This window comes from Falco punctatus, assembly GCF_963210335.1.
Source record: "Falco punctatus genome assembly, chromosome: 6".
Lineage (NCBI taxonomy): Eukaryota > Metazoa > Chordata > Aves > Falconiformes > Falconidae > Falco > Falco punctatus.
In genome coordinates this window covers 333874-347532 of record NC_137585.1, presented here as the reverse complement: position 1 = coordinate 347532, position 13659 = coordinate 333874, and the positions used below count along the sequence as shown (strand labels likewise).

Sequence of the window (13659 nt, the reverse complement as noted above, 5' to 3'; positions counted from 1 at the left end):
GACAGCTGCATGTAATTACAGGTAAGTGCTGTGAAGAGCCAAGTGACAGTATGTAAAAATTGAACTGCATTACAGTTTCTTTTTCTGGTATTGGTATATCAGGTAGGAGCATGTTTTGTTGTTTGTTTGTTGTTATTTTTTAAAAAAAGCATGCATTTCCATATCTCTTACTGGGAAAGTGCTTTTGTATGTGAACCATATGTGGCTTAGAGAGGTGGTGTCACTGAGCTAGCCCCCTCAGCGTGCAGTACATTTCCACTGAGGAGTCTGTCAAAAAAAATAGGTCAGTACAACCATGTTGACAAAAATTCTTCTAGTGGAGGTAAAGCTTGCAGGCTGAATGGAAGTACCTTAATTTTATATTTTTTTTGTTGTTCTAAACACTCTGGTTATTATTAAAAGTATTTATGAAAAATATTTTTTTAAAAAGCAATTGGTTCAACTGTTTTGTTGCTTTTACTGTGTGAGCATCTAGCTTACTGAATTTCTGCGGGATACATCAGCACATCCATTCGTGGAGTGCAGAAATAGATGGGTGCACAGGACAGCATGTTAGATCTCTTTTGGCTATGTAGATGATTCAGGTGGGATCAGACATACCTTAGCAGTTTGAAGTTATGATACTTACGTTTTTCTCCTTGTATTGTTCCAGGTTTCAGTCACAGCTCGAGACGATGTCCCCTTCTTTGGACCCCCTCTGCCAAACCCAGCCATATTTAGAAAGGTTCGTTTCTCTGTTCCAGTGTTAGATGGTGGGGATGCGATACACAGCCCTGTGTTCTGGGTCAGTACTGCCAGTCCAGCTAGAGGACTTCAGAGGTCTAAAGAGTAGTAAGGTAGAGCTTTTCTCATGGGATATTTTTATTACTGTTTTCATCTCCAGTCTAGTCTTCATTTTGTCTTGTAGAGCGCCGAGTTCCGCGAATTCCTCCTGGTCAAGCTCATCAATGCTGAGTACAGCTGCTATCGAGCTGAGAAATTTGCTAAATTAGAGGTGAGTCTATTACCTGGTTGCTTCCCTTTAAAATTATAAAACTGTATTACTGCCAGATTAAGAAAAAGTACAATTTTTTACTTTCTTCTAATTTTGTGTTGCTTAAAACAGGAAGAGTAAATGTACTTATGCTCAGCTATGTGATGCTTCCTTTGTGTTTCACAGCAGGCATGATAGAATATGAACAGGTACATTCTAAGGTAAAGATCTAATGGTCAAATAAGAATGGGAATGTGATGCGTACATTTTGCTGGAGGAAATTCTGTATTACCTGAAACTCAGTATTGTGCTATAGGATGCGTGCAGATACAACTGGATTTTGGTTCAAGGCACCAAAATTCTGTTCCAGACTCTGCTGCTTGACTGATCTAGAAAAAACATGCCTCCGTTGCATCAGCTGTAAAAAAAGTACTGATGTCCTTTATGACTTGCTTTAGAAAGCGTTTAAAAGTTTGGGTTTTTTTAAGGAGAATGTGAGACATTGCAAAAATGAGGGGAAAAAGTCTCTCCACTCCCAATGATAGCTGTATTTTCATTCCCAATGTTGATGCAGGAAAGAACCCGGAGTGCCCTCCTGGAGAGCCTTTTTGAGGAGCTGCAGCTTCGCAGCCGCAGTATGATGGGATTACCCATAGGAGAGGATGACAAGATAGAGAATGGCAGTGGGGGCTTCCTTGAGAATTTCAAGGTGAGCCATAGAGGATTGATTCCTTACCCAGTTGCTCATGCTTAAGCTCATCGTGTGTCCCTCCAAGGAATATTGGCCCTGCTGACCAGCTGTGCTCAGGTCATCTTGCCATCCAGCAGCCTGTCTTTAGAGCATCTTCAGCTGTGCTTCACAGTATTTCTCCAGTAAAGACATTTCCCCTCTGCCTGTGCTCCTTCCTACAGAGCAACAACATAGTCCAGAGTGGAATTCTGTACTGTCCCTGAGAAGTCAAACTCTTTATGGGTCATGTTGGCATCTGGTGTCAGATGGGGTTTCACTCCATGACTTAGAGAAAAAGGAGTGTTTGCAAGAGGAATTGTAATAACTAGAAGGAAGCAGCTTTCAGTGCCTACAACAGATCTTTTCCAATTAATTTTCATTACAACTGAAGGAGTTGGAAGAGCCACTGCAAGGCAATTTTAACTTACCTGCAAGTGTACTGTCTAGAAAAACTGTGATGCTTTATTTACCCTCCAAAAGCCAGAGTTAATTTACCTTTGTTCAACGTAGATGATGCCTTTTTTTTTTTTTTTTTCTAATAAATCAGGACTGGGTGACAGAATTTACTTTTGAAAGTGATCAAGATGATAAAAGAAAGCAGAGGTTTATTACAATCAGGCAAACTGAGGTTTGAACTGATTATACACAGAGAAACGTACATCACTTTCCTATCTACTTCCCCTTTCCTACTGCTGTGGGAAACTTCTTTTATACTTCTTTTGTATAATAAGTTACCTGTCTGAACAGAGGAATGTATTACAAACAGCATTTCTTCAGACGACCACCTTGTATGGTAGGCTGGTCAGAGTCTTTAAGGGCTATGAAACTAATCCATTCACATATAGGTTTGGTAGCCATACGTGTAGCTTTGATCAGAGCTGAGGTGCTTTGGTGAGGTGTATTTTTATGTACGATCAGTCTACTCCTGCTAACCAGGAGTTTCATACCCATCCATGGCACGCCCTAGTGATCCCCAGATGTCCTTCTCTGACTTCAGCAGGTGCTGTGATTCGCATGTCAATACACAGGTGGCCTTTGTAAAAGGCTGAATAAACTCAGAAAATGGCTTTTTCAGATGCCTCAGGTTTTGACATGGCAGCTTTCCCCTTGGACCCAGCACTCAGGTTCATGCAGGACTGAACCCCACAGTCTGGAGGAGGAGGAGGAGGTTGATTGTGTGTGTTGCAGCCTGTACTGGGTGGGATGCTCCCAACACTGCTGCCTTACTCAGTGCGCTGTGGTGCTGGTCTGGAGCCCTCACTTACTGCAACAGGACAAGGGAGGGGATAGTAGAGAACCTAGCTGAGGGAGAATCCTTCCCTGGCAGCCAGCTCGGACCAAAAGTGGGCAGCATCCACGTCCGTGCCTGCTAGGAGTTGGGGCTTGTGTGGTTCTGGTGTTGGTCTGTCCCAGCTCTCCACCCAGCCTGTGGTGCAATTCGTACTGCCCTACCGTGTGCATGTCTATATGTGTACCTGTGTTTGTCTGTTTCCCTGCCTCCCTCCTGTTCAGCGGGTGATCAGAGGCCGCAGCCAGAGCCTGGATACCATGGGGATATCCATGAGAAAGCAGCAGCCGGCCACCCTGCCCAGCCGCCCCACTACCGCTGGCCTTGCCCTCAGCCAGAGTGTCGCCGAGGGCCCTAAGGCCATTGCTGCGGTAAGGTACTTGGGTGGGTTCTAAGGAGAAACCTGGCATACCTTTTTGACCCACCCATACATTTTATTTCTCTTCCCTTATTAGTTTGCCCTCTTGTCCTGCTGTGAATCTTTTTGCTGTGTCGCCCCACTTCCCAAGTGGTGGCAGCATGTGGTGCCAGCTGTTTTGTCTGTGCCGATATCCAGCCCCAGACTGTCTGTAAACTAGAGCCGAGATTGATGCGGATGGGGGAAAGAAAGCCAAAGGTGGCTCTGTGTCAGACATCTGTCCTGGATTAGGTCCTCTGTGTTGCCATACCTTAAAAAAACATGTGCTGTGGTTTGACTAGAATGGTGCTGTACTGCCATATGGCAAGAGCTGAGAACACAGGGACACTAGAGCTGTCCCATTTCCTTCGGTCCCACCAGACAGGCTGTTTTCTGTAATATCAGCAGGTGCACAAGTTTATTCAAGGCGCTGTTTTGCTGTAAATAGCATGTTGGGAACAAACAGCAGAATTAATAGTTTGGGGTAAGAGAAAGAGTGAATATTTCTAATCACTATCAAAGCCTTTCTTATCTGATAGGGACACTAAACATACATGATCACCGTGAGCGTAATAAATTCATGACAGATGTTTCCGGAAGAGGATCTGTGCTTCTGATAGTGGAAATACGGTTACCTTGGCCAAAGTGTACACAGCTGATTGCGGTCTCTGCACTAGCGATGTCAATACAGGCAAACTAAAAAAAAAATAAAATAAATAAATCTCTGAGTAAGCCAAGAAGGTGCCTTCCAGTGAAGAAATCTCTTGGTGACCCTTTGTACACATTCTTTATCTCAGGACAACAAAGGCACAGAACTGAGCTGGGTTTCCTGCTTCCTTCTCTCCTTTAACTCCCGGTTTTCCCTACCTTTCTGATTCTGCCTCTCCTTCTGTCATACTATGGGGATGCGTCCCTGCCTGGGCCTCCTTCTCTGCACACTGGCTGTGTATCTTGTTCTGCCTTTGTTCCTGTGTCCCTCTGTCTCTTTCTCATAGCCCCTTTGCAAGCTCTAGCTTCCCATTCTCACTGACAACAGGCACTCCTGCTTGCATGGAGCTGGGCTGTGCTCTTGCATTGCAGAGCAGAGGAGAGGACCTGATCAGCATCGCAGACTCCCTCTCCCATGCTTCCAGTTCTCCACAGCTTTTCCTGTCTTGTTCCCCTCCACCCTTTCTGTCACACTTTCCTTTTTTCTAGTCTTTTGCCTTGCCTGGTAGGAGCCCATCACGTACTCGAGCCAGCCGCTTCCATGGGCGACGGAGTAGTGCCATTGGTATTGAGAACATACAGGAGGAAAAAAGGTATGAGCCATGGGAAGAGGAGACAAAGCAAGGGAAAAAACAGAAGGAGATGAGAAAAGGGAGGTATAGAAGGGCAGGCAGCGAGGGCAGCAGGGCAGTCGACAGGAATGAGAACTGAAATGGAAATGGTTGGAAGAGGAAGAAAAGCCTGATCATCAGCTAATGGACAAATGGCCAAAACAAAATAAAAAAAGGACATTTGGGAATGAGGAGAATCAATATTTAAGGAAGAAGGGAAGAGGCGGGTGGAGGAACATGGTAAGATTGCTATGAAGCATTGTGCAGTGTGATCCAGGACTCTTGATTCTCCTGTTCTGTTTTCACCACTTTTAGATAAGAGTCGGAGGAAAGGATTTTCTTGGGAAGGGGGAACTGGGTACTTGATTGTTTGTTTTCATGTTAAAAAGTTAAAATAGCTAAAACTTATGATATCTTAAAGGATTTTTTTTTAAAAAAAGTCAAGTCAAAATGACTAGTGTTTAAATTGGGTGGTCTGAGAAATAATTATAAAGGGGTACCATATAAGTTGTAGGAGTTATATGGCATATTTGACTGAATTGTAACCATTCAGAAGTTGTCTACTGGTCATGAGAGATTGGTTAGTTAAAGCAATAAATTTGTCTCGGCTCTAGCTGTCTCAAAAGTCACATGAATGCTCTGCATCTAACATGCTGTTTTCCCAGTTGCAAGAATTCCAGGGAACAGCTTAGAGGCTCAGTGTAAAATGGGAGAAGCCGTCTTTAATGTAGAAACTGGTGATTTCACGACAGGAAGAATTACTACATTTTCCCTTCTTTCCATTTATTCTGTTGGGCCTTTCCTTAATGAGGTGCCTATGACTAATCTGGATAAAAATAGCATAGAACTTTCTTTGAGACAAATAAAATCTTCTGAAACAGCTTCCCTGTAACAGCCTAAGCCAACACAGTAGCCACAGCTCCTCATTACTTTAAATAATTTTGTACCTTATGCAGCTGTGCCCCTCAATCCATTACTTCATGTACAACATACTTGACTATCCCCTTAGAAGTTCTGTAAAAGTTTTCTACAGTAACAAAAACCCTTGAATTTATTTTCTTTTTTTTTTCCTGCTCTTTGCTAGGAGGGAGTTGGTAAGCTCTTGGGTTTATTTTGGTTTCCTTTGGCTTATTTGCAGTCTCAGATACAAGGAACAGTGAGCCTTATCTTCTGTTTTATGAAAGACTGACTGGGTGGTTCTTGAAGGTTTTACTGGCAGCTGGTCTCTCCGAACAGCTCGTTGCTACTGGAAAGCAGATGTATTTCCCTCGCCCACTGTCTCAACTACCCCATCCTGCTCCACTCCTTGGGAAGGCTCAGATGCTTAGTTGGACCCTTCGTGGAACTGATTCAGCCCATTAATCTAACAGAAAAAGTATCAACTTACTCTTGTTGGTTAATTGTCTGCCAGATTCTGCTGTGAACTGGCTCCTAGGGGTGTCTCATGGGTACCAGCATGGGTGGAAGCACCCTGGACAAGAGCGATGGAGGCTGGAGCAGCCCTCTCTGGCAAGGGTGAGCTCAGTGCCTCACGGGCATCTTCGCCCCGCAGCTGTGGTTGAATGATGTGCAGAGGCTTTGATGGCAGAGCTGGCCCAGTCCGGCCGGCTTGTTTGCGTGTCGTGGAAATTTCAGGGTTGCCTTAGTTCCAGGTTTGTTTTCTGTCATGACAGTTCCCTGTCTTGCAAACCATTGTTTGAGCACAAGTGAGGGCAGGAGACACTGTGATGTGAGGGGCACGGGTAGCACCAACTGGCCAAGGGAGCAGAGGAGGCACTTAGTGAACTCCATCACTGAAGCTACAAAACCAACTCCAAAATATCTGAGTTTTCCAATCCTTAATTAATCACACCCCACTTTTCAGTTACTCACACAACTTTCTTCATAAGTATCTTCACAAGTGCTAGTAGCAATAAAACTATTGTAGCCAGCCTGAAACAGTGAAATTTGCTGAATTCTTTTTCTTTATGCGATAAATATATAAGCTTTCTAATCAACGCTAAAGCTTCTTAAGACCAATGCAATGGGGAGAGTAGAAGAAGTAGTTGAAGAATTACTATTTAAATTAATTTACAGTTTTATATCAATTCAAAAGGAGTTTAAAGTTGGCCATTTCTAATCTATTGCCCTCAACAGGTCACATCTAAGGAGTCTGCCCTTTTCAGCACAACCACATTTGCTTCCCTTCCATGTGTATATGAGAGATCCAGCTTTGTATCATGGCTTGTAAGGAAGTGTTAGAAGAGATAGAGGTTAACTCTGGTCCTGGAATGTAGCTGGTTTCTTTTGTCCCAGCAGAGATGCTGCAGAGAGGATACAGAAAGTGCTGGACAGTCCAGGAACTTTCTTTGACCTGAAGTCTGATGGATCATCCAGTCCCAGCTCCCCAGAGTTCCCCAGCAGGAAGAGCAAGTGAGTTGAAAATAATTTTAATATTTTAAGTACACTCACTGTGTCTGGTATTTGCTTAAGTGTGGTGCATGTCTTGCTTTGTGGGAGGCTTTACTGAGATTGTACACATCAGGCATTGCAGCATCTTAAAAGTTAGATGTCTGGCCGTGGCACAGTAATTCAGAGCATGTAAGTAGAGAACTTGGCTTTCTTAAGCAGCCAGTGAAGAATGACTGGACTACTTAAAAGTGATTTTGGCTATATCTGTACTGTATTGTTAGCTTACATCCAACAGGATACGCAAAGCCCTAGCTGTCCAGTTATCCATGCTTACTCATGTGTATGTTTCCTCTATAGTTTGCTCTGGAGTGATTTTGGAGCTTCAGGGAGAAGCTTGGACAAGGGTATGTTGTGGTGTTGGGTTGTACTCAAGTTCTGCCCCTTGAAGCAGGGTTCATGCTGCTGCTCCCCACCAGCATGACCCAGCCTGTCTTCAGCCCTCCCAGAGTATTACAGCAGGGTCTTGTGCATTGCCCCTCTGTTTCGCTGCTAAAGCACACCGCACCCAGCGTTCTCCTGCCAAACACTTCCTGCAGTAGCCTGCAAAATTGTTCTTCAGTTTCTGGTGGTCAAAACCTGGAAAAATGCACTTTCCTGATAGTGCAGCTTTGTTATTGCTAAGCTGTATTATGCTGGGATGTGATCCTATCTAGGATACTCCAGGTCTTCGTGGAAACCACACGTTTACATTTACAAGACTGCAGAGCAGCCTGTCTCTAAATCCAGGACTGCAGCTGGCTTTCTGGAGCAGCTTGCCACACCTGATTTTTTTTCACGAGAACTTGCATGAGACCTGTGGCAAAAAAGGCAATAAGTACTTTGTGGTAGGGCATGTCCCTGGGACTGGGGCTACCCTAAGACAATTTTGAAACGTGCCCTAGAACCAGGCCTCTATTGCTGTAGTTGCTCCAGATGCCAGACTGACAAGGAAGGACCTTCCTTCTAACTAGACCTAATGCTCCCTAAGAATCACAGGCTGGTGACTAGCTGCAGTAGCCCAGCTCCTCAGTTGTGCCTTGTAGGACTGCCCAGAATTTTGTCACAGCCAAGGTGCAGAGTTCTGGCAAGTATGCTTTTGTGATACTAGATTTAGGGTTGGGTGGGTGTCCAAACCTTTGGTGGGGAGGAGGATGGGAGCACAGCTAGGAGATAGAAACTATTTAAGACACTAGCTCTAACAGCCAAGGACAAGAGAAAATACAGGACGTGGAATTGCTGACTGGTCAGCAACGCCCATCTTCCAGCATTACCACATCATTCCATCTCCCCTTCCTCATCTTGCCTGGGACCTTGTTAGAGAACTGGAAGTTCCTGGCTAGCCATGGGTGAAGGACTTGCTCCGATTAGGTAGCTGAGATAACTTTTCATAATCAGCAAGAATTTTGCCTAGTAAGAAAACATCTCGTAGCTCAGCTAGTGCTGCTTACCCTACTGTACAATGTGTGCGTGTCCTGGGGAAAAAAAAAAAAAAAAAGATGAAGCTTTCTTGCCATCTGTTCTTGATTTCTGCGTTTGGTTGTGGGCTTCCCCCACTTCCCAACACCCATTTTCCATTCATCAGCTTAGGAGGTGACCCAGCTGCAGTTGGTGTCACATTCTTTCGGAGAGCGAACGTGGCATGGGGTTTCACTCAACAAAACTTGCATGAATATTGTTGTGCACATGAGGCATGACCTGTATGATTTGGCAGTCTGTCTGCTTCTGTCCCCGGGATTCTCTCTATGCATCTTTTTCCAGTCATGGACTCAAAACCACTTGTACACCAGAAAAAGTTTCTTCACCATTATGGTGGTTTAGCCCATTTCTGGACAGCTGGTTTACGAGGTGGGATGTAGCACGGAGTTTTGCACAACTGGTGATTAGCCAGCTTTAGTTAGAGCTGTGATCTAGTAGCGTAGCGTTAGAGTTGTGACTTCATAGTCAGAGACCATCCCATGTGCAGTCATACCTTCTGCATTGTATCGGGGACAGGGGTTCAAGGCTGTGTAATTCCACGTAAAGCACACCATTTTCATCATAATGGTATTAGCATTCTACTGGAATAGTCTATTCATTGTTAATTGTGGAACCACAAGTCAGGGTCACGATATAGGCATATTTCTAATAAAAAGGAGTTCCAGCTGGTTCTAGAAGTAAATGACGCAGCCCATATTAAACATGTTATCCCTGGTAGTATGTCATCAATGCGCTCCTGGTTCTCACCAGGGAGTAGCGTCACAGGAAATCTATTGCAAAAATGTCCAGCGTGTTGCTGCTGTCTTGAATAATTGTTTCCGATTCCCAACTTGAATGATCAAGCTCTTCACCTATGTGCTACTATAACCAACCTGGAAATAAATGCGAAGGGAACATGTAAATAAGAGATTCATACTTTTACAGTAGAGACGAAGCAGGACTTACTTTCTGTCCTTGCGTGCTGATTTCCAACATGCCCTTCTGCAGGGATCGAGCAGCCTCCAGTCCCTGAAACCGCATTGTTCGCTTGGGCTAACAGTGTCTTCTCTCCCACATGCAGGGGCAATTGTCCTTAGTTTGTCTGCTCTGCCTGCAGGTAGCCTTCCAAACAATCATTCTTCCCAAGGGACAGATGCAAAAGAGTGAACCTAGCCTAAGTAACCGGGTAGCAAAATTCCTCGGGATCAGACAGCTTTCTGGGCTGCATCGGAAAAATCAGGCGCTGTACTGTGTATGTCCATATCCTAGGAAAAGTACATGGGTGTTTTGTGTGTGTGTTTTCCCTCCTCAGACACATCTGAGTGGGGACATCAAGCCTGTCAGGAGTGGACCGGATGCTACTCAGTCACTGGTTACCTCACTGAAGATACTGGCGGGACTTTTGGGGTGAAAGGAGAGCCCTGGCTAAGAGGAGCATGAACTTACTTAGAGGACCTCAAGGACTGTGGAGAGACCAAGTGGCACCAAGTAACGCTCCACTGGCCGTTCCTGCAGCAGGAGTCCCAGGAAAGGGAGATGGACAGATAGTTCCCATTGGAGCACTTTGGCTCTGTGCCCTTCCCATTGCCCAGTCAGCAGCCACTGAACCGGCCTCTACTAATGGTGGGGGAAGGAGGCCACCTCGAGTGCCCCCCCTCCTCTCCCCTGCCCCTCAGATGAGTGAGAAGAGAACCGCTTGGCCTGCAGAAGGCAAGAGCAGAAGAACATGTTTCCACCTCTGGTCTCTAGTGCCTTTGGATGACATAGGTCAGGAAGTGCTGAGGAAGGAGACTGAGAAGGAGATAACTTTGTGGAAATCTAGGTCCCAGCTCACTTAAATTCATGTTATTGATTTGCTCTGCCAAGGGAGAAGCATGTTGGCCTTCACTTCCTCCAAAATATAATTCCTAATCTCCTGAGGAAGTATCTTTGGCCTATATTGGCCCTATCTACTGTTCTCCCCGTTGCATGCTGGCATGTAATATGCCTGGGACTTTAGGTTTCATTGCTGCTTGTAGGTCAAGACTGGCCACATTTTGCAGTGTTTCTGAAAGAATAAATATATTTAGTATGTTAAAGGTGTCTTTATCTTTCTTGCCTCTGACAGCTTTTTTTTTTTTTTGAGTTTCTTAACATTTCTAAGCACTTAATCTCTCTTTTATTGGCTGGTCTCTTGTGCAGGCAGTGTGTATTTCACCATAAATGTTAGGCTTACATGCACAGCACACCTTCCACCACGTAAGCATATTGGCCTTGTGGGCTGCTTTTTCTCCTAGATGACTGCAAGCAGTGGATCCCAAATTCTGAGCTGGGAGAAGCTGGCCGTAAGGGTCTTTCTTGACAGATCTGAAACATGCACCAGGCTGCCTCAGTGTCCATGAAGTTTGAGAGAATGGTGGTCAAGTGATCCAGTACAGTTTGCTTTGAACATTCCCTTTGTAATGATGCTGTGAGAGCTAAAAGTCTAGTGGGATGGTCCTACAGGAGCCAGTCTGTTGGCAACTAGGCACATGCAAAATCACCAGGATGGGCATCCTGACGTAGGTATGTTCCTGTCTGTAAGCAGGGGGAGGGTTCTGACCTGTCTGTGCAAGAGGTTGGCACTTGATCCTAAATAGTTTGGCACTGAGACAGCCTACGATAATGCAGATCTCAGTAATTTGTTTCTACCTCCCCATTGCTTCCTTAAACTTTCTTAGTTAATCATTCTGTAATACTGGTTAATGTCTCTGTGCTGTCCTGACTGCTCCTGTTACAGCTGCCCAGAAGCACAGCAGTAACAGTTTATAAGCTCTGTGGCATGAAAAATGTGCTTTTACAGTCACCTTGTACTGTCTGGAATTTCACCTGAGACCAGCTGTGACAGGCGGAGAGTGGCTGTGGGAACGGGTGGGCTAGGCTGGCTACCCACTTTAACACCTTGTCACATTGTGTTTAGGCTCCTGCCATCTCTGACAGCCAAAATGAAGGTATCTGTTGACCTTAATGAATGTCTACAGGTAAACAGTGCTTAAATGCAGGTGGTTTACTCACTTTGCTTTTAAGACACTTGGATCTGTGACTTAAAAAAATCACTTAGTCTTGTCCTTTTATATAGTTATCCTGAATGGAAACAAAAAGTGGTGCTTCTACTAAATAAAGCAGCAACAAGGAATGCAAGGCCGTTCACCTGAAGTCTGTTCCTAGGTGGAAAAACTAGCTGTGGATGACTAATTTCTTCTTACCATTTCTGACTGCTATATCTTAAAGCTATGTCACAAAAAGTGCAAGCCTGTGTGTAACAATAAGCATGACGATGTTGAATGCTTGCATTTCACAGAATGCTCGGGAGTCAGACTGCAGGATACTGTGTGATGCAGCCATTCTCACGTTCTTCATCCAGTGCAAGCAGTTGTTGTAGTGGTTTGAGGGAAAATGAAACATCTGAGGAAGAAGAGAACGGCAGGGTGGGTGTACGATCCCCAGTGAACATAGGCTACCTCGCCTGATTTTACCAAGTACATTATTAAAACACATCTTCTTTGCCCTCTCCAGGAGCTGACGTGCTCTCTTGAGGGCCCTCCAAAACAGGATTCAATGGTTCAGAGTATGTGGCTGGATGACAGTGACTGCACACCCAGTACTTCCAGCTCACCAGGTAAAAAAGAAAGAAAAAAGCCTCTGCTTACACTTCTAGAAGCACATGGGAGGTTGAGCCACATCTTTTGTATGCTGCACTTAAGATTTGAGGAGCATAGGTAGATGACAGGCTCAGAGAAAGGGGGACAGAAGCTAGCATGAAAACTTTAATGGGGAGAGTATGGGAGGGGGAGTTGTTTCAGTAGTGTGAATGAGCAGTTTTTTACACGCCACGGACGGAGTTAGGGGAGATTGCAAATAATTAATATGTTTATGTGTTTCTATGGAAAGCATGTATTTCAGTGATTACTTTTCTGAATGCAGTGCCCATGCAGTTTATATCTCCTTATAAACTAGATAATTTGGATATGGGAATTACAGAAACTGCTTCCTGACCAAAGCAGCAAGCTCCTGAGAGGGTGGGTAATCTCATTTCTAGCCTGCACTGCCCTTTTTGACTGCCAAGGCTGGGCTCTTAGTGGAGTACTTGATTGAAGTTGAAGCAGTTGAGTACAGTCAGCTTGGATCCATTCACAGTGCAGAGATTATTATAGTCGTTAGAAGTTCTTTTTAGTCCCATAGCAGGCAGAACCATTGCAGTATCTGCTGTTGAGGCTGTACCAGCTGCCTTGACCTCAGACCCTGTTTGCGGTTGTTTCACTTCATTAACATGAACTGTTTGGGATTGAAGCATTTCTTGTTGAGCATCAACCTAAAGCTAAAATTATGGAAAATCTAAATCAGTTTCAATTTGTTTCTGAGAACGAAGCTGAAGGGACTGTGTAAGATTTTGAGAAAGTATGATTGAAAAAGACTGAACTTTTGAGATTGGGAAGTCATTGGGAACTGTGGAAGGCAAAACTTAACATTTGTTTCTAAAAAATTCTGGAAAAGGAACCGGTTGTGATGGTACGAGGTACTAAGGATTGTGTTGGTGGCAAGGAAGAGAGGTGGCTGGAAGGAACAGAAAAACCTTTATAGGAATTTTGTGAAAAGGAATTGTTGGAAAAGATTACAAGGGTCAGGAAGCGGAGCCAATGTACTCTGAAGACAGATTTTGGTGTCTCAGTCTCTGTAGCGGTCATATCTGAGATACTAAGAGTGGCCATCAGATCCCTGCTTAAAGTTGCTCGTATCTCAGTGACAGCACTGAAGATGTGGTACTGTGCGATGTTCTGCAGAGACCTCTGTTTGGTGAGATGCTCAGTAGAGCTTCTCTACTTGTGCAGAACAACTCACAGTGTGAGGACTTGTATACTGGGAGGCACAGGAGAGCCCAAGGGGCAGGTAGTGAAACTCCAGAAGAACAGGAAAAATGAGCAGAGTTGTTAGTCGTGGGAAGGCAGGAGAGCACCATAGCAAATGCTGTAACTAGGAAGTGAGGTGCTGTGTACAGAGCCTGAGAGGCACGGAGCGGAGCGTTAGGTGTGGTGATAAGAAAAAGCAGCG

General features: G+C 44.7%; 1 protein-coding gene across 26 annotated transcripts in view; it reads left to right on the top strand.

Annotated features, from left to right (window-relative positions):
• The window catches only part of LOC308065800 (rap1 GTPase-activating protein 1-like), a 50333-nt gene that overhangs the window by 29435 nt on the left and 7239 nt on the right, over window positions 1-13659 (top strand). For 13 of the 26 annotated variants that reach the window (XR_013928923.1, XM_080392254.1, XM_080392251.1 and 10 more), the window contains 8 exons: window positions 653-724; window positions 908-994; window positions 1548-1682; window positions 3216-3362; window positions 4586-4689; window positions 7006-7119; window positions 11912-12038; window positions 12127-12229. Coding sequence is in view for 19 of the 26 variants with exons in the window: in XM_080392254.1 (XP_080248380.1) it covers window positions 653-724; window positions 908-994; window positions 1548-1682; window positions 3216-3362; window positions 4586-4689; window positions 7006-7119; window positions 11912-12038; window positions 12127-12229 (889 nt within the window). In the remaining 7 variants the exon portion in view is untranslated. Of the gene's footprint in view, window positions 1-652; window positions 725-907; window positions 995-1547; window positions 1683-3215; window positions 3363-4585; window positions 4690-7005; window positions 7572-9904; window positions 12039-12126; window positions 12230-13659 lie in introns of those variants that run through there. The other 13 variants (XR_013928922.1, XM_080392247.1, XM_080392246.1 and 10 more) reach the window with 10 other exon arrangements.